Below are 23,562 nucleotides of genomic sequence, written 5' to 3'. Positions count from 1 at the left end.
AGGCTGCTGACGGAAAAGACTGGGAAGACAGCGACCTGAAGTGGGGTTGGCCTCTTCCATCTCTCTTGAAGCTGGAAGCCAGAAATATCCTAAGCAGCTCAACAGTCAAGGAAGACTTGAAGCTTGATATGTCCTGGGACTCAACCTGCAAAGTCTCTGAAGGCTGGAGTGCTCTTGCCTGCCATTTACTCTGCCCCGCCCCTTATGCAGGGCAAGGTGTTCATCATCTCCACCAATAAGGAGGGAATCCCATACCAAAGGGCTTTGGGAAAGTGGTACGCACTACCAGCCAGGCAAGTGAGGTCCAGACAGATCTGGGGGTGGAAGGGGCGAGGATTTCTTTAACATTAGGAGCAGAGCTGGGACTAGAAAACCCAAGTCTTCCTGAGTTCCAGTGCCAGGAAGGAAGGAAGGAAAAAAGGAAGGAAGGGTGGGAAGGAGGAGAAAGAAGGAAGAAGGGAGGGAAAGAACCTATAGTTGATATTTATAAAGGCGTTTAAGGTTTACAAAGGACTTTACATACCCTATCTCATTATCATCAAAACATCCAAACACCCCTGGGAGGTATTGGAGGGAGGGGGGATGGCTAGGATCTATGGTTTGGTTTAAGAGAGTTGCCCAAGGTCACACAGCCTGTAAAGTCAGTACCAGGGACAGGCTTCCAACCCAGATCCCTCCTGATTCCAGGTGCAATGACCTTCTACCTTCTACCATAGCACGCTGTCAGAGGAAGGGGGAGTAAAGACATTGACTTTGTGTTTACTGTCACTTTCCCTCTGGTGCCCTTCCTCCTTGCTTTGTGGCCCCAGCCTCTCCAGGATGACCTACCCACCCTGGCCACCCAGGATTAGTTGGCGCCATGCTCTCTGTTCCTCCTTAGACTTACTGGTCTCAACCCCTTCTTGGCCAGGCTCTGTCTTCCTGCCAAAACTACAATGCTCACGGCTCTTGCCCGGCATCCGTGCTCCTGGCCCACCCAGCATCAATGCTCATAAGTTCATCTGTGCCTGGAACCTAAAGGGACGGGATTTCTCCCAAGGAGATGTACTGAGTTATGTGGGGGCTTGGAGTAAGAAGACTCTACGTGGGTGGTGCCTTCACTTTCACCATGTCCCCTCAAACAAGGCTCTTCCCGCCAGTCTCCCCTTCTGTAAAACAAGGGGTTGGACTCGATATTTTCTGAGGTCCCTTCCAGCTTTAACCTTCCAAATATAATGGGGATTTTCACCCACTGCTGCTATTATCTAACCCCAACATGGGACACTAATGGTGAGCCGCCAAAGGAGACACCAGAGGCCCAGAGCTTCTTGAATGTTAGCAGTGGGTGGAAAGAGGGATCCTGGGTGCAAGTTGTGACCATGTTGGTGTGCAACTGAAGTAGGCTGGAGAAGGTGGTGGTTATTGCTGAGGAAGTGGGTGGCTGTCAACATGAATACTGAAGTCCTCAAAGATGATGGTGTATGAGACAGAAGATGATTGTGAGCCAGGAACTAAAGGCATTGAACAAGTTGGGGTGATGACCTGGAGGTCAGTAAATGACAGTAATCAGGATGGAGAAAGGGTGGCACTAAACTGTACTCAAAAGAAGGCAGGCCAATCAGGGATGATAATAGAGCCATGGCCTTGGAGGGGCAATGGGCAGCCTCCTGGCCCTGGGAGTGAGGGCAGTGGCCTGACCACTGGTGGAGAGACTTGCAAAGGATGCGTGTGTTCAGGGAAAAGTGAGATTTCCTGTAGGTGGGAAGAACTCCATTTGCAGATTGTCCCAATGGCCCTACTTGGTTCTGACTTCCCTGCTCAAGCCTAACAGGCCTGCTGATTGTGGGAGTCCTGCCTCCCCATCATCATCACAGCAGGCAGCATGAAGGCTACAGTGCCGCCACCTTTCCTGACTCAAGGCCTGGTCCTGGGATACATGGGATACTGTGGCTTCTACCAACCTACTTGTTTCTTTTAGCTCTGCGAATCAGCATGGACCCCTCCAACAGTTACCTGGCTAATGGCTGAGGCCAATTAATGGTCTCTGGCGGATCTCATTTTATAGAATCAGAACCTGCTTCCTAGCTGGAAGGGACTTTGGAGAGCATCATGATCCAACTACCTTGTTTTACAGATAAAGAAACTGAGGTCCAACAAAAAACCACATTATTAAGTGCCTACTGTACATGTTTTCAAAAGGATAATCTCTGCCCCGAAGGGAGCTGTTTATATTGTATTTAGGAAGGGGGAACTAGATACAACATGTTAGTGAGGATGATACAAGGTAAGGGTCAGCAGGGGCAAACAAGAGAGCCCCAGGACCATCTGAAGAGGGAGAGGGACATCGGCAGAGCACCAAGCCAGGCCCCCTGCTCCCACATCCAGCTGCCATCCCCATCAGTTCATGGCCCTGCTTCTGGCTGTGGGTTTTCACTACCACCGAATGAGCCACGTTTTCCAAATTCATGAAGTCATCAGTAAGGGCTCCTCCCTCACTGATGAATCAGTGATATGTTGCAAATAGTTCCCATTTCCTGAGCCTGGCCTGACCAGATGAGGCGGTCAGGTCTAGGGACTAAACTGAAGTATGACGACACCCAGCTGACTTCTAGTTACTGCCCGGCTCAGGGTCACAGGATGAGCCATCTGCAGAGGTGGAGCTGGAAGACACCTCTGAGGTTGCCAAGTCCAAGCCCTTCACTTTACAGATAAGGAAACTGAAGCCTAGGGTCACTCAGTAAATGGCCAAGTCAGAATTTGAACCCAACTCCTCTGACTTCAAATCTAGTATTCTTTCGGATACACGGGAACGAGTGGAAATGAGCCATGCGTTAGCCAGTGAGTATAACTGCCATGGGCAAGAGCCATGTAATACCATCCCAGAAGCCTGAGTCGTCGTATACACAGAGGGCCCTGGAGGGCCAGGAGTACAAAGGAGAAGTTGGACCAGCAGCTCTTCCCTGAAAGAACCAGATGCTTGAGCCTCTGACACCCCCCTCCCCGCCCCAGCCCAGGAGAGGTTGTTCTATCCCTCTAAGTACTGATACTGCTGGGGTGGGAGGGGGTCACCAAGGCCGATTGCCACTGTCTGGAGACCAGAGAAGGCTGGGACCCCGCCAGGAGTTTTATCATTATTGCAAGATGATAAAATCTAGCTTGGCCTTGCACAAGACATCTGCTGAACTGGTGGGTGGCCAGGGGGCGATTTCAGAGAAACAGGAACTTAAGGAAAAGAGGAAGCCTCCCCCAGGCCTCAGCTGGAAGATCCCCCTGCCCCACCCCCCAGCCCACTCTCCCCGTAGGTGCTGAAGTGCCCCTGGGGTCCAGGCAGCTATCCTTCCCTCCTCCCCTGGCCCCACTTGGGAATCTCTGGAGTTCTCCCCCAATTCCCTGCTTTTCAGCTCCCTTCTGTGTGGCATCTTCCTCCGTTAGAACGGAAGCTCTTTTGGGAGTGGCGACTGGCTCATTATCTGCTTGTATTTGTGTTTGCAGGTCTTAGCACAGGGCAGGGCTGGGCACACAGCAAGCACTTAAAATGCTTCTTGCCTTGACTTATGCGACTGAGTTTGAGCCCTCCTCAGATACTCACTAGCTGTGGGATCTACTTCTCTGAGCCTCAGTTTCTCCCTCTGCAAAATGGGGATAATCAGAGCACTTAGCTCCTAGAGTTGCCATGAGGGCCAAAGGAGCTAACATGTAGCAAGCCCTGGGCACTCTTACTGTGTTCTAGAGTGGCAAGGGAAGTTAAGTGGGTAGGTCTTTCTAGCCCCTCATGCTGTCTTCAATCCCATTTTAACAGTACAATATCTGAGGGAAAAGGGGAGGGAATCATATAAGGAAACAAGGCCTTTGATTCCCTCTCCCTTTCCTAAAGGCCTCCCCTGCCACGTCCTAGAGCTGAGGAAGCTGACGGATGAAGACGTCGCCATGTACTTTCTTACCCGGTTCTTGGAGCTTCCTGGCCGGTGGTCCAATGTGCTGAGTGTCGCTAGCCCCTGGAAGAGAAGGAAACACCAAAAGAATTAAGCAAGCCTCCCCTGTGCCACCACATGATGTCAGTGTTGTCCAGGAGGCTGAGAGTTGGGCCAGATCAGACAAGGCACCAGACTCGGGTTCTTCTGAAGGAAGGCCACACAAGCAGCAGGAAGCTAAGCCATGCATCTGGCCAGTGGTACAAGAGCCACTGGGAGACCAAGGGCCGCTGGGAGGCAAGGTATCTGGACTGCATGGCCATGGGAGTGTTGAGGGACTCCCAAGGAAGGCATGGTTCCCTCTGAAATGGGACCAAGGAAAGAAGGAGATCTGCAGGGCAGACAAGGCATTTAACCACTCTGAGACTCAATTTCCTGATCTGTAAAATGGACACAATAATAGCAGCTACTTCCCAGGGTTGTTATGAGAATCAGAGAAGGCTAGAAATGCATGCTGCTACCATCACCATCATCACCATCGCCATCGCCGTCACCGCCATCGCCGTCACCATCATTCCCCATTGGTTCTTGAGCCAGAAAAGGGGGAGAAGAGCGATGAGTCTTCCAGGAGAGTTCAAGGCCATGGCCTGAAAATCATTGTTTCTAGCCTTCTGTATTTGCTCCCTTTACTTTCCCAGAGAAAGTTCTTTTGGGAGAGGTCATAAAAATGGGAAAAGGATCCACATGTACAAAAATATTTATAGCAGCTCTTTTTGTGGTGACCAAGAACTGGAAATACAGGGGATGCCCATCAATGGGGGAACAGCTGAACAAGTTGTGAAATATGAATGTAATGGAATACCATTGTGCTATAAGAAGTGGGGAGCAGACGGACTTCATAATAACCTGCAAAGACTTATACGATGTGATGCTGAGTGACGGGAGCAGAACCAGGAGAACGTTGTACACAGTAACAGCCACAATACTCGATGCCTGACTTTGATAGCCTTAGCCTTCTCAGCAATGCAAGGACCTAAAACAGTTCCAAAGAGCTCTTGATGGAAAATGGCATCCACAGCCAGAGAAAGAACTATGGAGTCTGAATGCAGAGTGAAGCAAATGATTTTCTTTTTTTGTGTGTTTTTTGGTTTTTGCTTTGCTTTGTTGTTTTTTTCTCATGGTTTCTCCCATTTGTTATCATTCTTCTATACAATATGACTAATGTGAAAATATGTTTAATAGGAATATATATGTACAGCCTATATCAGATCGCAGGCCATCTTGGGGATGGAGGGGGAGGAAAGGGGAGAAAATTTACAACTCATGGAAGTGAATGTTGAAAACTAAAAACAAATTAATAAATAGAAAATTAAGTTCCTTTGGGTGAAATGCCCAGCGTTGCCAGCTGGGCATCCAGGTCAGGCCAGCAAAGGAGGTCAGTGTGTCTCCAAAGCAGGTGTTTTTACGTTGTTTGTGCTATGGACCCCTTGGACAGTCCAGTGAAGAAGCCTGTGGACGGACCCCTTCTACTAAGGGTTTGTGGCTCACATTCATAGAGGCAGGAAAGGCTCATGTTGAGCTAGTGCATAGGGAAGATGAAGATGTGATTTCTTCTCGTCTAAGTTCCCAAATCCCTGGAGCTCCAGGTTAAGAAGTCTGGCTCTAGGGGCCACATGTTCCCCTTTCAGTGAGGGCCTGGAAAAAGCCTGAGAAGGAATAGGTGGCCAGACTAGGTCCCACTTTGAGAGCTCTTGAAGGTCATGGGAGGCCTTTCCTCCTAACCAGGCCCCCATCAGGTGGAGCTGATGGAGATAGTACCAGGTTTACTGTAACCATTTTATGGAAGTGGACATGGAGGCTCATAGAGCACCAGGGACACCCAGGGACACATAGTTATTAAGTAGCAGAGGCAAGATTCAAACTCAGGAGCATGAGTCACTGCTATCGTTCCTCAGTGCTCAGGGTCTGCCTCTGAATTGGGCCATCTAAAGGCTCTCAAGCCCTTGGTGACCAAGGGTCTGAGTTTGTCACGATTGAGAACTAGTCAGACAATGAATAGAGGGTTTCGAACTCAGTGCCAAGGGAGTCCTTCTCAAAGGCCTTTTCTCACTATATTCTCGTTAGGCAGGTATCATCATCCCATTTTTATACTGTGAGGAAGGTTTTATAGGGTTAGGGTTACAGAGACACACACACACACACACACACACACACCCACCTCCGTTGCCTTCCCACTGTGGTCTGTTTTTTTTTTGTGGGGTGAGGCTTGGAGTAAGTACTTCCTGGGAAGGCAGGACGTAGTGGGCCTCTGAAACAGAAGTCCTTGCCAGCATCAGGAGGGGACTGGTAAAGGATGGCGAAGATGAAAAAAGAGGGGTGACAAAGGGGTCCAGGCATCTAGAAGTCTTGAAGACGAGCCTGGCCAGATGGGCCCAAGTGGTCTGGCCAACACTGAGGCATGTGGTAGTGGCAGCAGCCCAATCCTTTGCTCAGGAGATGGGATCCTGACCACAAAGTCCCAGCACCTTCCACGAATTCCTCCTCGATTTCCTTTTGCGGCAAGTTGTGTATAGGGGGCAACTGAAACTGTCTCAAGCCATGAGCCCAGCCCGGCTGGGCCCACAGCAAGACTTTTACCTTGAAAACCTTCATTTTTCTTTTTATAGCCCTTCAGGCTCCTCAGCTCTGCCACATTCTCCTCCGCTCCCTGGGTCTCAGTTTCCTCTTTCTGTCAAATGAGGAGATTGGGCCAGATGACCTCTGGGGTCCCTTCCAGTCTGACATTCCCTAATCTAGGAGCCCCTGGCTGTTGGGGGGGGGGGGTCAGACGAAGGGCAGGTGTGAGGGAAACACCTTCCCAAGCTCCCGCGCCCCCACGGCCGTACGCACTGGGGAGCCCCGAGGGGGAGGAGGGAGGGGAGAGGGAAGGGCGCGCCAGAGGTTGAAGAGCCTTCTCGAAGTCGCGGCGTGATTGGCTGGTGCGGAGCAGGGGCGTGGCCTCGGGCTTTAATTTGCGGCGCCCGCTCTGCTGCCCCGTGATCGATTTCCCAAGGCTGGCCGGAGCGAGCGCGGGTCTCACCTCCATCCCCATGGCTTCTCAAGGCGTGGACCCGAGAGGTTAGTGAGGCGGGCGGCCCGGCCGCAGCCCCCGGGGACGCTGCCCTTTGGGGGGCGGCTGGCATTTGGAAGGGGACTGCCTGGCTCCCGGTTCCTTCTGTCCGGGCTGCCTCTGTTTCCCCCGCGGGGAAGGGCATGCAGTCATTAGCGCCCAGGCTGGGAAGGTGTCTCCCCCCACCTTAATCCGAGTCTCCTACGCTGTTTTCAGGAGCCCACTTAAGTGGAGTCTTTATAGGGGTAGGTGGGGAGCCTAGGAGTGGAAGGAGGAGAAGGGGCGGGGGGAGGGAATCTTCCGTTTCCCGAGCTCATTTTGCTGTATCACGGCAACATCGAAGGTTGGAGTTGGAAGGATTTTTAGAGATCACGGGGTGCCCATTTTCTAGAGGGGGAGACTGAGGGGAAGGTGAGATGGTTTGTAAGTAAGACAGCATAGATTTGAACCTGGGTCCTCTGAGTCCAAACCTCTTGCCCTTTCCACTAATAACAGACCGAAAGATTCAGTGAAAAGCCTGCTGAAGTGGGGTCGGAAGGCCTGGGTTCCTATCCTGGCACTGGTGGCCCAGTCTGGCCCCCTCTGGACCTGAGAGTCCTCATCTATCAGATAATGGGGCCCTTCAGCTCCCTATCTATGGTTAGGCAATCAAGGAGCATTCATGAAGCACCTATTATTCATGGCTGGAGGTGAGGAAAGAACATCCTAGGCATGGAGGTTATCAGTGCCAAGTCACGGAGGAGAGGTGGAGTGAGCGCGGGCTGGACTGCAGGCTTTCTTTCTAAGGCTCTAAAGGTCAGTTGGGAGTCGATTCAGGAAGGACCTTAAATGCCAAACAAAAGTTCATATTGATTCTAGAGCTCGTAGACAGTAGCTGAGCTTTCCTGAGCAGGGGGATGAGCGGGGCAGTCTGTGCTTAAGGAAAGGCATTTCGGAGTCTAAGTGAGGGTGGAGAGGAGAGGGAAGAGATCTGAGGAAAGGAGGCCAATTAGAAGGCTATTCTTGTGGGAGTCCAGGCCTGAGGAGCTGAGGGCCTAGCCTGGAGCAGGCACCAAGTGAGTAGATTGCAAAGGGCACATTGGGGCCTACCTTGCCAAGACTTTGCTGCCGATTAGGGCTGGTGTCTGGGGGGTGAACCTGGGGGATGGAAGAACAGTGGGGCCCTCCATAGAGAGAGGGAGGCTTGTAAGAGCTCAGCTGCGGTGCCTCTCCAGCCACCCTCTGATGTGGCTGGTACAGTTGGCATTCTGCTCATTTTACAGAGAGAAAAAGCAAGTCGTCCATTATCATACAGGTAAAATGTATCTGAGCCTAGGGCAGTGGGGAGAAAGCAGCCCTCAAGTTGGGAAGCTCTGGGAAAATCACTTAACCTCTGAGTACCTCAGGCAACTCACAGAGTCTCAGGACGGGTAGAAATCTGCACTGGGAGAGGGAGCTACCTTCCAGGGAGGTCCCTATGTGGATGAACTGGCTGACAGGGAGCCCAGAGGGACCCAAGGCACCTTGGAGGACTCCATGTCCAGCACTCAAGTCACCAGGCCCTGTTGGCTCTCCTTCCCAGCATGCCAGATGTCCAGGTATAGGACGCCATCTCCCAAGCTACATTCCACCCCCTGGGAAGGAGCCCCAAATTCTCTTCCTAGTCGCAGTTTTCAAAATACTGTCAAGAGATGTCCTTTCTCTGTGGTCAAACATGAACCAAAAGCCATACTGAATCTTCTAGATTTTTCAACTCAGCTTTTTGGTTTGTTTTGGTATGTTGGAGGACAGGTTTGGATTTGTTCTTTTGTGCCTGGAGGCTGCTAGGTGGCTCAGTGGATAGTAGCTGGGCTTGGAGCCAGGAGAGACCTGAGTGTTCAAATCCCGCTTCATATATACTTACTAGCTTGTGTGACCCTAGGCATGTCACCTAACTGCCTCAATTTCCCCATCTCCCAGGGTTGTTGCGAAGTTCAAATGAGATAATACTTGGCACATAGTAGGGACTTAACAAATGCTTGACTTTTTCCCCATTCTCTTCCCCTGGGAAGGGAGAGGGGCCTTCATCAGATGAAGCAGTTGCTTTCTCGGCAATCTTTTGCCCTGGGGTGGCAGGTTAGCCTTGGCACTAGGACATGGAGTCACTTATTTGGGGGTGTTGAGCATGAGCTGAGCTGCAAGACTTCTTTTATAAGGTGTTAGAACAGGGAGAAATGAGTGATTCGGTGAGACTCCTAGCTCTGGAGCTGGAAGGGCCCGTAGGGGCCATCTGATCCAGCTTCCTCGATTTCCAGAGGGGGAAATGAGGCCCAAAGAGGAAGAGGCACATCTGGGATCCCAGGACTATGGGGCCTCACACACCCCACGTCAGCGACTCCCACTCCCTGCTTCTGCCGCCTCATGGGCCCATCACAAATGCCGCCACTTCCTCTGCTTCCGTTTTTGTATTTTTTTTTAAAGCTTTAGGGCTCTAGATCTCCTGGGTCTTTCTGCTATGAGAGTGGCTATCAGGCACTAGAAAAGGAACAGATCAGGTTCCCATTGAGCAACTCTGATGGGGTGGGGGCAGGGGAAGAGCATGGGCTTCCCATCCTGGCCTCAGTTTCCTCATCTCTTCAACTTTGTATCTATGATCCTGTGAATCCAGCTAGGTGTTGGGAGCTATCAAGAAGGCAAGACCACTACCCTGTTCTCAAAGGGGCCTAAAGTCCAGTGGGGGAGGGGTGGAGGAGATGCCAAGCCCTGTCAGAGTTGAGGGGAGGGGGAGGAAAGACCTGGGGCTGGGGCCCAGATGCCAAGTCCTCTAGGAGGGTGAGAGGGGTGAGGAAAGATGCAGGCTGGGGGGAGCACCTAAGCTGACCTTGAAGGGAAGGTAGACAGATGCTGAGGAAAGGGAAGAGAAAGAAGAGCCCCAAGGCCCCAAGGAATGTGGTATGGGCAGGGAGGAGGCCAGCCTTACTAGAATGGAAACTGCCTGTGGAGGAGGGGTGAGAGATAAGGTTGGCTACATGTAGGGTGGGGCCATATCGGGCAAGGCAGACTGAGGACTTGGGAATAGGTACTGGCCAAAAGGAATACAAGCCAGTGGAGGGGTTCTGAAAGCAGAGGCTGCTGTGATAAAAGTGCTTTGCAAGGAAGGTTCATCTGGAAGAAGAGACTGGAAGTGGGATGGTTCTGAGCAGGATAAGCTAGGCTGGGTCCCCGGGAGGCTGGGACCTTACTGGGCTCATGTTACCCTAGACTAGCATAATGGGACCATGCAAGAGACATGAGGAAGGGAAAAGGGACAAGATTTTATAACTTCCAGGCTCAGGGGGACAAATCAAAGTTGACTTGCCAGCTTAGTGTCTGGGAGAATGGGGGTTCCACTGAGCTGGAGCCAGGGCCAGAAAGGGTGGGGAGTCAGTGGGTGGTGATGGATTTGAGTTTGAGATGGTGGTGGAGCATCCAGGTTGTAGAGATGCTGGCCAGACCACTGGAGGTGAGGGCTGAGTCTTAGGGGAGAGATCAGACCGGCAATAAACATGTATTAAGCACCTACTATGGGCTTAATATAAAAAGAGGAAAAGACAGGCCCTGCCCTCTAGGAGCCCACACACAAGCATCCAGATACAGGATAAATAGGAGATACACAACTGAGGGAAGGCCCTGGAATGAAGAGAGGTCAGGGAAGGCTTCGTGTAGAAGGGTGACATCTGAGTTGGGACTTAAAGGAAGCCAGGATTGGAGAAGGGAAGTAGGTAGTTCTGTGAGTTGGGATTCAAAGAGAGGGGAGGGGAGAAGGTCATATACAAGCATTGCTAAGGCCGTGGAGCCTAGTAGAGAGAGCACTAGACTTGGGAGTCAGGAAAGCCTTCATTGGGATCCCACCTCAGACTGAAGGACCCTGGACAAGTCACTTAACCTCCCTCAGCCTCAGTTTCTACTTCTGTGCAGATGAGGGGGTTGGACTGGATGGCATCTGAGGTCCCTTCCCCCTAAGAGCTGTTGGCCTACGAGGTAGCTGCTGGCACAGGAAATGAGTTGTTCAGCTGTGTCCGACTCCCTGTGACCCCATGTGGAGTTTTCTTGGCAAAGACATTGGAGTGGTTTGCCGTTTCCTTCTCTGGCTCATTTTACAGATGAGGAAACTGAGGCAAACAGAGTTAAGTGACTTGCCCAGGGTCATATGGCTAGAAAGTGTCCAAGGTCAGATTTAAACTCAGGAAGAGTAAGGAAAACCTGAGTTCAAAACCAGCCTCAGAAACTTCTGAGCTGTGTAACCCTGGGTTGTTGTGAGGATCAGATATTGTAAAGGGCTTAGCATAGTGCCTGGCTAAGTAGGTGCTTAGTAAATGCTTCTTCCCTCCCTTCCTTCCATACACATTTCTCAAGCTGCCATAGTGACTTATTTTCCCTTTGAAGTCTGGCCTCATCTGGTGTTAGGGTGAGGGGTGGGGATGGGCGAACACCTGATTCAGGAGAGCTGGGTGGAAATCCTAGCTCTGCCATTAAATACATGTGTGACCTTGGGCCAGTCTCTTCTCTCTACAAGAGGGGACTGGCCTCTGTCAGACAAGCCCTCTAGGCAGGTGTGAAGGGAGGGCTCCCTTGAGCTTGGCGTGGCCTAGGGAGCTTGGCGCCTTCCTGCAGGGCCCACCCACTGTGCTCATCTCTGTTCAATGTGCCTCACTTCAGAAAGCCACAAAGGAAGTGAATACACAAAAGAGAGAACCCTGTGGGATGGGAGACGCAAGCTGGCAACAGGAGGCCATCCAGGAGGTCCTTCTGGCCATCAGGAAGTGGAGGAGGCCCTTCCCTCTCTTGGTCCCGGTTGCTCCACAGTTTGGCCCAGTCTTATGGGGCTCTCACCACTTCCAGAGGAGCTGGTCTACCCAAGAGTTCAACTGAAAGGAAGGATCACCTCTGGCCAGGGGGTTTTGAGAAGGATCCGCTGGGCCACAGATTGAGAGCAGGGCTTTTTCACCTTGTGCCTGCCCTGGACCCCTTGGGCAGCCTGGCCAGGAAGCCAGTAGACCCCTGCTCACAATCAGGTTGGGAAATGCATAAAAACAATATGGAGGATTATTAAGGAAACCGAGTCTACTGAAATAGTATTGCAAAAATGAAAAACACAAGTTTATAGACTCCGGGTTATGACAAACCCCCAGCTCTAAAGGAATCCAGGAGTGCATTTAAGAGGTACAGGTGTGAAGTATGCCAGAAAAACCCAGTGGATGCAGAAGAATCAAGCCTAGGCTAAGTAAGACCACACACAAGGCCACGTGTAAGAGAGTGAATGGGAGGGCAGAGAGACAGCAACTGAAAAGTCTTTGATATCTTCTAGACTGAAATTAAATGTGAGTGGTTATTAGCAAATCAAGTTGGTTATAGTCCTGGTCAATGCTCATTTTTTAATACAATCTGCCCCTGTGGTCCCATGGATCCCTAATCTTGTTAATATGCAAGCTCCTTCCAATGATGCACCCAAGCCTGAAATGTGCCTGGGGATGGGTGGTGGGGCACCCAGTGGAGATGGGAGGCAGGGGTCATAACCTCTTACCATTATGTGGCCAGGATAGCCATGGCTGCCCTCCCCCACCCCAATGGCTACCATGGGCTACTCATCCATTGGCCTTTGCTCTCATTACCTGAACCTCCTGTCTTTGGGTTTGTTTGGAGTGACATTGGGCTGTTTCTGTTCTCATGGTAGTACTGGATGGGGGCCCCATTGGTTGTTAGATGGGAATCTCACACTAAGAGTTCCAATAGCTAGTTTAATGTTTCTGGACAGCTTATGCCCTGCTGCCTTCTCTCCCTCCATCACTGCAGATAGTAAAAAAAAGAACCTCCCTCTCGCCCCAAATACTAGCGTTTCCATGAAGACTCCTTCCTCTAGCAAAGGCCTAGCTCAGGTTCCACCTTTTCTGGAAAGCCTGACCTGCTCTGGGCAACACCCCCCCCCAACTGTTAGTGATTGGCCCCTCCTCAGAGGCCTTTGTGCACGTTATCTCCCCCCTCCCTCTGGAACAATAATACCAGAAGCTGGCATTTATATGGTGCCTTAAAGTTTGGAAAGATTCTAGAGATGTTCTAGAGATGCCCTCCCAGCTGATCTTCACAACAGCCCTGAGAGGGAGGCACTATTATCACCCCCATTTCTGAGGCTGAGGGACATTAAGGGTCACATAGGTAGGTAAGTATCTGGAGGGAGATCTGAATTCCTATCTTCCTGACTCCAGGCCAAGCACCCTGTCTGCCTTGCCAGTCATCTAGCTCAGTCTAGAATGGAAGCTCCTCATGGGCAGGGACTGTTTCACTTTTGCTGTTGTCTCCTCTGCGCCTGGCATGCAGTGAGCACTCAGCAATGCTTCCTCTCTTTCCCAGCTGGAGTCTGAGGTTTGGAAAGGAGAAATGTAGGGACCCATAGGGCTCAAAAAATGCAGGCTAAGGAAGCTGGCCTCAATGGCTAACTGATTGTCCTTGGCCCCTCTGCTGTCTCAGGGCTAGGAGATGATGAGCTGCACTGCCTCCTCAGAGAGCTCGATGAAGTGATCGAAGACTTTGATAATGGCAGCAGCTGTCAGTATGAGGAGCATCTGGAGGAGCTCAAGCAGAAGAGCGGCCTTGGCCTTGGTGTCTATGACAGTGGGATCGACGAGGCCGAGAGTAAGTCCTGGACCTTTCTGGTGGCTGTGGTCTGGCCCAGCCCCTGCTGATCAGCCTGGCCCACCTCCATAGGCCTCGGATAGACTACAAATCACGATAGGGTGCCACAGGGGCTATCCCCTTCGATGTAGCTCAATAGCACTCCTGACTCAGCACCTACCCCTGAAAGAGGCATCTCACCTGTGATAGGGATGCTGCTGCTTTGGGAGCTGTCCATCCTGTCCCCAGTCTGCCATAGGCTTCTGCTTCATTGAGAAGGGTTACCAACTAACCAGACTCTCCCTGCAGGTACCAACCCATCTCCAGGGAGCAGCTTAAACGCCAGTGAGGAGAACATTCACATGCCAGCGACTTCTTCCACTCCCAAAGGTAAGAATCACAGAACCTTTTCAGAGGTGGGAAAGTGACGGATGGGGGAAGCAGGGGTGGGGAGAGTGTGTATAAGGTAATAGATTTAGGAGGAAAGTAGGACAGTGGGCTCTGAGTGATTGGTCGAGGCCCAGAGAAGGGTCCTAGGAGACCCTGAAGACCAGCTCCTAAAGGTGGGGGCCTCAGGAGGGGGATTGTTAGCCATGCAGCAAACCTTTGTGCAGAGCTGATGTGTTCCTTTACAGACAAGGTGGGTACCCCTCATGGGAGGACCCTTGGAACTCAAGGGGTCCAGCAGGAGGCCAGAGAAGCTATTCCCTGAAGCAAAGGAAGGGCTTGGGTGGTCAGGGAGGCCCCAATCAGGCAGGCACTAAGGGACCCTGGGGCTGTTGGGAATGGCTCCAGTCTGGCAGACATTGAGGGTGTGAGAAGCAAAGCTCTCTTTGGAGCTCCTGTTGGAGAAAGGTCTTGGGTTTGAGGGCTCTGGGGGGATTTCTGATCAAGGCAAATCCTGAGACACCTATTACAAGTTATAGCCCCAAGGCAGAAATCTCCAAGACTGTGTCCTTTTAGAAGGTTTGGGAGCTCCTTAGCCTGAATCATGGTCTGGGAGCCAATGCTCAATGAGATTGTTCTTGTTTGGGTAGCTAAGCTTGGGGACACAAAGGACCTGGAGGATTACATCGCTGACCTCGGCAAAGAGCTGGAGGGTAAGCCCATTCACCAATGTTATCCTTGCAATTTGAGAAAAATGCCAGCTTGAACATGGGATGGCCAGCCCTTGGCTGATTTGCCAATGACTTGGAAAGAGGATTTTGATATAAATGCAAAGAGTCCCGAACCAAATTCATTTCAATATAGTAGCCTTCTGTCCACATCTCTCCAGTCACACCATAACCACCTCTCACTTGGGACTGAACCACTGCCATAGTTTCCTTACTGGTCTCCCTACAGCTAGCCCCTCCCTGCTCTAAGCCATTTTCCATAGAGCCACCAAAGGAATTTCCCTAAAGTGTGGGCCTAACCATGTCATTCCTCTGTTCAGAAAGCTCAGAGGCAAAGCAGAATAAAGGCCCGAGGCCTATGGCAAAGAGGTCAGAGCCCAAAGAAGAGCCCTGCCTCCCAGCCCCCTGCTAAAGACAGACTGTGAAGGCCCAAGGGCTTCCTATGTGGTACGCCTCATGTTGGGTCTTGGGCCTTCCCAATTCTCTCAGCTGGAGGGAAAGAACTGGCAACCTGTAGTCAAGGGCTTTCCTACTCTTAAATAAAACTTGGTTCTGAGACTACATATTCCTTAAGGATCATTCCTGGGGGGGGGGAACCCAAATGCTCAGTGCCTTGGGGGTGACCAGGTTCAGGCCTTTTCCCACCTCATGAACACCAACCCTCCCAGGGATGAGTAAGGACACTCTCCAGCCAAGGTTTTCTTGAAGGGTTTCATTGCCTTTGCATTCAGCAGAAGTTTCCCCTGTGGCATCACACCAAAGGTGACTTGGGTTTCAGAGTAACCGATTCAGGATTTCGAGGTTGAACCCACTTTCTCATTTCCCTCCTTCAGAAATGTGAGATGCGGCCCTTGGTCAGCTGGTAGAGGTCCTCAAGACGGATCGCTGTAGATGTGCCCGCCTGCATGCACGCCCCACCACGTTTGCTCTCTTCGTGGTCTTCCTTGGAAAGCCAGAGGGTAAAAGCTCAGGGCCAGAGCAAGGGTCTTTTCCAGGGAATGGATGAGGCCAGTGACTGAGAACTGCCAACATAATCATCCCCAGCACCCTTGCCCAGTTATGTTACAGGCCCATAGTGTGCTAGCTGCATCTTTTTATCCAGTCGTGTCAAGGCCATGTCTGTATGCTGGAGCCAGTCTGGCTGGTCTGCATGAGAGAGCCCCCTCTTGTCCAGAGACTGAGTGACCCTGGCCACATTTTCCATCTGTGTTGCTCCTTTTTTTTGGTGAGAGAAGGAGGAAGCAGGAGTCTAGATCTAGGATTTCATTGATGCTTGGGACTCCCAAATCTAGAATTGCCTCCAGTCCACAATTCACTGCATCTTCAAGTCTCTGAAAGGTTGTGACTTGTCCAGGGTCCCACAGTTAATATGTGCAGAAGGCAGGATTTGGAGCCAGGCCCTCCCTGCCCTCCATCCCCCACACCACACTGCTAGCTTCAACTAGACCAATAACTGGACTGACAGCTTTACAGTCCTCTTATCAGGTCGCCTTCCCAACTGCACATGAAGCGATGTTTGGCCCATAGATCTGCTTGACCGCAGAGCCGCTCTGAGCATCTGTCTCCTAGAGCATTTGAATGCTAACTTGCTGATTGCCAGAGGGAAGAGGGAATATTTGTGGGTGGCTTTGCAGAAATTCTGTGTGAGCAAGAATCTCCCAGCTGTGAGCCCAAACCGTCTTGCCTTCTTATCTTAATTCTGAAAGGGTCTGTGGGGCCATCAACATGGGGTCTGCCTTCCAGGTTGGGCTTTCAGAGTTCCTTCCCCTGGAGCTGACCTGGTTCTGAGTGTCTCCTGATCTTAGCCATGCTGGCCTGTTGACACTGAGCATCCAGTCAGGCACAGAGCCTGGGTTTGAAGGTTGGGAGAAGTTTCCAGAGCCCTCAAGAACCCAGGAGCAGCACCCTGACAGAACCAGGCAACCAAGAAGGACCCTGTAAAATAAGGTGCCTCACTGCTGCTTAGAAAGCAATGCCTTTCCGGGCCTTGGTATTGCTCTGGCTACAAAGTGGGGCAGATGAGCATAAGAAGCGCTCCCCACCCTCACCCGCACTTTTCTTTCCTTGCCCATGGTCTAAGACTAGCTAAGAGGCTCCTGGGGTTCTATGATGGGAGAGCAGGGAAGGAGTTGTGCTGGGAACTCTGACCTAACTGGGAGAAGAGGAGGGTGGCTAGGGAGTAGGGGGAGGCAGGTGCCTGCCTCCCTCCTGAGGGGGAGATCACAGCCATAGACACCATCGACAACCCATGCTGATGGCAGGTAACAGCTTCTGCCTTGTGCACAGATAAGCCATGGTGAGCCTGGATGATCTGGACATGGATGAATGGGAGTAGACCCGATGTCCCCAAGCCGAGAGCCGGTGGTTAACAACCCTTTCCTAAAATCAGCCTTGTAGATGCTTCTGACTCTATCTGTGATCCTCTGGCACTGGTGTAAATATTGTATAGTGGTGGTGAATATTATGAACTCTATGGGAAATGAAATAAAGGTGGTCATGAAGAATGAGCGCTGATACCTTCTTCTCACAACTCCTCTGCCCAAGAAGCCTTGGGGATCTAGTCCAGGACTTTAGTACCCAATCCCCGCAAAGACCCCCTTCCCCATGTGCAGCTTCTTCCCCTCCCAGCTGCTGTCCCTTCCCCCACTGCCAGCCCTAAGTGAAGAGCTCTTCCAGAATTCAGCTCCTTATGACAAACAGTGCCCCAGAAATGCAGCGCACCCCCCAGAGCCAAAAGGGAAGAGTTGCCGTATTGATACCTCCAAGTCGGATTGTTTTAGGCCAGGGGCACAGAGGCAATTGCTTATTTTTATAAATCACTGCCTCCGCATCCCCAGAAGAGGCATCCCCCTGGAAAGAGCTTCTTCCAAGCTGTGGCAGTCATCCTTGGCCCCAAACCAGTTTGGGGGTATCCGAGCCCAAGGTAAGAGGAAAGAGACAGCAAAAATGTTTGACTAGGGGCGTTGCTGGGCACCTGGGGCCACTTCTCTGTCACTGGCCTCCCTCCCCATGGTTAAGAAACCAGAGCAGCTTCCTGCAGGCCTTTCATTTCCGGGCAGAAGAGGAAAAAAACCCAAACCCTGGAGAGAGCAGCTTATCTTCCATTGTGCTCTACCCCCCTCCCCGCTCCCCACCAGGCACCAGTCATGAGCCGCAGGCTGTCATAGGACCACAGGTTCTTACTCACTGAGGTCGTTTTGGGGTGACTGCATCTTGGCAAGCTTCTGCACCATGTGGGGGCTTCTTAGCAGCAAAGCTGGTTGAAGCTGTCCCAAGCTAAAGCTTTTCCAGCATCACCTTGACCTTCCACTCCCCAGGCCTGGCCTAAACAATGACCCCCTTGTCCAGGCTGGACCTGGACCTTCATGGTGGCCTCAGGTTTCCTACTCCCAGGCAGACGGACTCATCTTGCCTTCAACACCCGCCTCTCAGGGTGTTGAAGCGAGCTCACTGGCTTGCTCCCCAAGACCGACCTCCTTCTTGGACAATTTGGAAGCTTCCTGGTGATATGGTGGGTTTGAGTTTGGATCCTTTTCTGCTCTCCTCCCACCAACAGGGTTCCAGAATCTCAAATCTGGGAAGGATCCTGGAGGTGCTCTAGCCAACTCCTTTCCTTTTCCGCTAGGCAGCTACTGGAGCCTAGAATAAGTCAGGGCCTTGCCCAAGGTCACCCAGCTAGGGGCTGGTCTAGCACCCCTTCCCCCCCTCCCAGGTTGCCCCCCAGCCGCAATGGTTTGTTTTCCTTTTTTCCAAGACTCAGTAGTTGGTGACTTTTTTTTAATCTCTGAGAAGTAGATTATGGGCCCTTTAAAAAAATACTGATTTTCAAAGTATCCGTAAGTCTAGATAATCAGCACTGTTCTATTTCTCCCCCAGCATTCCCCAGTCCTTTTCTATTAAGGATGGTTTGGTGTAAGTCAGTCTATCAATAAGCATTTATTAAGCGCCTATGTGCCAGGCACTGTACTAAGCCTCAGGATACAAAGAATGGCAAAAGACAGTCCCTGCCTGTGAGGGGTTTACAGTTATGTGGGGAGACAATAGACAAACAACTCTGCGCCAATGAGCCATTCTTTGTAATGAGAGAGAATCGGCAGGGGGAAAGGAAGTGAGGCATCTGGCCCTGCCATTGGAGCCACCACCAGCTTTGAAGCTCAGCAGCTCTCAGCTTACCTTGACAGGTGCCTCGCCTGACTCTTCAAAGCAATTCACAACCTCTCCCTCTCTACCGAAGCCTGCTAGAGTCCAGAAAATGGGAGATGAGGCCTTCCGAGCTTGCTGAGAAGCCTCTGGACATAGGGTGAACACTTGCCAACGATCTCCTTCATCTTCTCAGAATCTTTCTATGTTTTCATCCTCTCCCACACTGGAGAGGAGAAGGGCCCCCTTTTTCTTGCCAAGGCAAACTTCTTATGACCTCTGCCTTCATTCCATTCCACCCAATTGCAGACTCTGGTCCAACTCTGGCCTAATCAGGAATCCCCTGAATGACATTCCTGCCAAGTGGGCATTCAGCCTTTGCCACCTCCCAGTAGCCCATTCTGCTGGAGGGCAACTCCCCAGCTGGGCACCTCCCAGACATTGTTCCCAGTTCTGCCCTCAGGGCCAAGGAGAACACCTGCCAATGACTCTTCCTTGACCTTTTTATTATTCGTATAAATATTATACTTGAAATCCCCTTGACTCTCCCTGTCCCCACTGCCCCCAGCCTTCCCTTCTCCAGACTAAACATCTCCCAGGTCCTCCAGCAGATCCTCATGTGCCTTGATCACCATCCTGCCAATTATCCTTCACCTCCTTGGCCCCTCTCCACCTTCCCGGGATCCTTCCTACATTAGGGCCCCTAGAGTTGAACCCAGTCAAGTCACCAAAGCCCTCAGTGCTGCTGCCATAGCAGGGTCTGCCAATCCCTGCCACTTCATGCCATGCCATAGACTGCAGATGATACTTCCATCTTCCAAGGTACTGGCATGCCCCTTGGGGCATGGCGCCAGTGGATGACCAGTTGTAAAACTAGCCTGTGAACCAGCAGAAGAAAACTGCTTCCCCGCTTCACTGGCTTCACGTGGCATTGTGGATGCCATCCTGAGTTTTGGCTGCCCAAATCGGACTAGAATCACTTCAGTTGGAAGTTGAGTCCCCCCCCCCCACCATGTACACAGAAACACACACACTTTTTGGCCTGAAGAGGATCTGACCCACGGTCAATGAGGTGAAGTGACTGCCTGTGGTCATACAGCCAGTGCAGCAGCAGGCAGGAAGGGATTCCTCTTCTCTTTTCCATCTATACTATCTTGCTTGGCCATCTCATCAGTTCCTAAGAATTCGGCCGTCATCCTGGCCAGTTCTAATCGAGCTTCCATCCTTCTACCAGGTCTATAGATCTGTAGATTCAGCCCTAATTTCTCTCCTGGCCTCCAGTCCTGCACCTCCAGCTGCCTGAAGGACATCTCGAACTGGATGGCCCATGGACATTTTCAACTAAACATGTCCCAGATGGAACTCATTATTTCCCCCGCCTCTTGTTAGGCTTCCTGCCACCATCCTCGCAGGCACCACATTATCTACAACTCCTCATACTCCATATGTGAGCTGTCACCGAAGTCTGTTGACTCCACCTTCCTATCACCTCTTATCTACACTCCCTTCTCTCCCCCAACATTGGCACTGTCACCTCATGCCCTGGCCTGTAGCTGCTGCCTGCTGGATGGTCTGCCTGCTGCAAGTCTGCCCTGATCTTGTCCATCTTTCTTCCAGCTGTCAAATTGAACTTTCTAAAGCTCAGGTCTGACCATCTCTCTCTGTCTCTCTGTCTCTCTCTGTCTCTCTCTCTCACTGCCTCCCCATCCCCACAAGAGGCATCCCCCTGGACCATCTCTCTCTCTCTCTCTCTCTCTCTCTCTCTCTCTCTCTCACACACACACACACACACACACACACACACACACACACACACACACACGCACACACACATCCCCCTCCCCACACCATTCAATTAACTCCAGGGGCTCCCTATCACCTCCAGGAGCAAATACAAAATGCTCTGTTTGGCATTCAAAGCCCTTCGTGCCCTGCCCCCTCCTCCCTTCAGGGTCTTCTTACACCTTACTTCCCAATTCGCCCCCTTTGATCCAGTGACTCAGGCCTCCTGGCCCATCTCTCATCTCTGAATTTTCATTGGCTGTCCCCCATACCCTCCTTGTTGTTGTCTCCTGGCTTCCTTCGAACCTCAGCTAAAATTCTACCTTCTGCAAGAAGGTCCCCCTTAGTACTACTATCTTCCTCTGAGATTATCTCTAATTTCTTCTGTCTATAGTGTGCTCATATATAACTGTATGCTGTCTTCCTTTTTTGATTATAAGCTCTTTAAAGGATGAGACTGTTTTGCCTCTTTTTGGATACCCAATGCTTGGCATGGTGTCTGGAATACAGTAGGAGCTTAATAAATGCTCGTTGACTTGACTTGGCTTGTCCTATCACTTCTCAGTGGCACCCTATTACTTACCAAGAAAAGTTCAAAGTGGCATTCACCATTTTGGGCTACCCGACCTTTCCAGTCTTATGCTCACACACTACCCAGTCTCCACTCCAGCCAAGTTGGATTCTTTCAAACATACCCTATTTTCTGTCTCTGTGACTTTGTTCACATTGTGCCTTATTCTTCCCTCCCACATTTTGCCTGTTGAAATCTTTCCTGATTCCTCATATTGGCATTAACCTTCCCCTATTCTTCGCTCAACACTTGAGTTTTCCATCTCACTGAAGTCCTTCTTGGAGGGGTTCCTGGGCACTATTCCCAGCCCCCTCCTGACTTCTCCAATCAGCCTCCAGGGAGCTCTGCTGACTTAAGCCCCAGCCTTGCCACAGTCCGGTAGACCTGCAAAACTACACCCAATCCTTGGACGAAGTGTTAGACCCTTTCAGATAGCCTTTCCTGGCTCCTTAGTTTCCTAGGGGGTTGCTCAGCCTGCCTAGCCATGGCTAAACCAATGGTGTGACAAGAACAGAACTGAATAACACTGTTTTAGCCATCAGGCTCAATCCCTTGTAAACCAGAATGATGATCTGGGGACTTTGCAGTGACAGTAATAATTTACATTTCTAGAACACTAGCTCTCCATGTGCTTATTTGAGCCTCACAATGATCCCATGACCAAGGTGTAGGGGGAGGCATCATATATAATATCATCTCCATTTTACAGACAAGGAAATTGAGTCCCACAGAGGTGAAATCACTTGCCTGTGGCCATTGAGCTGCTAAAGATCTGAGGCAGGGTTTGAACTCAGGCAGGGATCTCTGGAATCGTCTAGAACTTTTTCCGGTCACTGCACCCCTTTGTCAAAGTTCCTAGCCTTTAGCCCACTGTACAAAGAAGGGCAACACAAGACACAGCACCTCTTTGAGGTATGGTCATCCAGTTCTTGATAATGCCCAGCTGCTAAGTAAGCCCTTAAAGAATAACCAGTACCATGGCATTCAATGTGGCATTGGGGGAACTGTCCAAGCAGAATATCCCCAGTGGGCCCTGGTTTGCTCCAGTTGGGGTCTGTAAAGGTATCTTCTTTTGTGAACTGTGTGTTTCGTTGAGTCCTTCTGGTTATGTTTGAGCAGAGGAGAACACTGCTGGATTCACCTGTTGGTGTTTCCTTGTCTTTACATTTCTAAGGAGGAAACAGTGAGGTCCAGAAAGGTGTTGGAAGAGGAAAGACACAAGGGCAACCTTGAGTGGGTTAAATTCAAGGAAAGCGTCTCAGAGTCTGATTGGTAGGCATGGGAACAGCTTGGAAAAACAACACACGATATGGAAAGCACACGCTACAAGATACAGGAACAAAATCCAGACCAGCATAGACTGATCCTACTGGACAAGAAAGCAAGAGGTCAGTTTGAAAGTGGGGGGACATGCCGAAATGCCAAGCACAGGCTCAGATACAGTCAATACCTAGGGATTGGAAAATGGCTAAACAAATGGTGGTACCTGAATGTAATGGAACTTTAAGTAAGACATGACAAATATAGAATTCAGAGAAACTTAGGAGAACTTATATGAACTGATGCAGAGTGAAGTAAGTAGAACCGGGAAAACAATATACACAATGACTTCAACAGTGGAAATGGAAAGAACAAAATGATACCGAACACTGTGTCACTATATAATGGACCAAACTTGGCTCCAGACAGGAGTTGAGAAAAATTCTCCTGCTCTCATTATAGGAGTGAGGAGTAAAGATGGGTCAGATGCAGTTGATGTGTGGGTTGGTTTTAGTGAATATTTTTTCTTTTTTTAACTCTTATTACAAGAAAGAGCTTGCTGGGTAGGGGAGAGGGAAGGATTGTTTCAGAAATGAATATGGTATAAAAACAAACAGTATCAATAAAACAATAATAATAACAAGAAACAAGTTGCCACAATATGGAGGCCAGAAGAACCCAGAAACCATCTTAGCCTTGTTGTTCAGTTGTATCCAACTCTTCGTGACCCTGTATGGGGTTTTCTTGGCAAAGATACTGGAGTATTTTGCCATTTCCTCCTCCAGTGGATTAAGGCAGCAAAGGTTAAGTGACTTGCCCCACAGTCACACAGCTTCTAAGTGTCTGAGGCCAGATTTGAACTCAGGTTTTCCTGACTCTAGGCCCAGCACTCTATCCAATGAGCCATCTAGCTGCCTCCTTAGCAAACACTTAATCTCCCTGCCAAGCAGGGGGACATGGCAGCCAGAAGGCAACACCAGCCTCTAATACCAACCAATAAGCTGTTGTGGAGGACAGTGGAAGACTGTGAATACTTGTTCCATATATCAACTATATTGCCAAGTTTCGTCGTTTCTACCTTCCTAACAT

General features: G+C 50.7%; 1 protein-coding gene across 1 annotated transcript; it reads left to right on the top strand.

Moving 5' to 3' along the window:
* Positions 1 to 6,931: 6,931 nt before the first annotated feature.
* On the top strand, positions 6,932 to 17,224 carry LOC118832830 (regulator of cell cycle RGCC-like). The gene is made up of 5 exons (XM_036740195.1): positions 6,932 to 7,007; positions 13,462 to 13,626; positions 13,915 to 13,995; positions 14,643 to 14,705; positions 15,554 to 17,224. Exons 1-5 carry the CDS (start codon positions 6,980 to 6,982, stop codon positions 15,559 to 15,561), a joined length of 345 nt encoding a protein of 114 aa, XP_036596090.1. The 5' UTR covers positions 6,932 to 6,979; the 3' UTR covers positions 15,562 to 17,224.
* Positions 17,225 to 23,562: the final 6,338 nt, after the last annotated feature.

Source organism: Trichosurus vulpecula, chromosome X, assembly GCF_011100635.1.
Source record: "Trichosurus vulpecula isolate mTriVul1 chromosome X, mTriVul1.pri, whole genome shotgun sequence".
In the NCBI taxonomy this organism is placed as follows: Eukaryota; Metazoa; Chordata; class Mammalia; order Diprotodontia; family Phalangeridae; genus Trichosurus; species Trichosurus vulpecula.
This window is presented reverse-complemented; position numbering and strand designations above follow the sequence as displayed.

Excerpts from the sequence above, each read along its gene's own strand:
- LOC118832830 (XM_036740195.1), top strand. The coding sequence starts at position 6,980 with ATGGCTTCTCAAGGCGTGGACCCGAGAG. Across the intron at positions 13,627-13,914 it reads TGGGATCGACGAGGCCGAGA|GTACCAACCCATCTCCAGGG; the intron begins GTAAGTCCTGGA and ends CTCTCCCTGCAG. Across the intron at positions 13,996-14,642 it reads GACTTCTTCCACTCCCAAAG|CTAAGCTTGGGGACACAAAG; the intron begins GTAAGAATCACA and ends TTGTTTGGGTAG.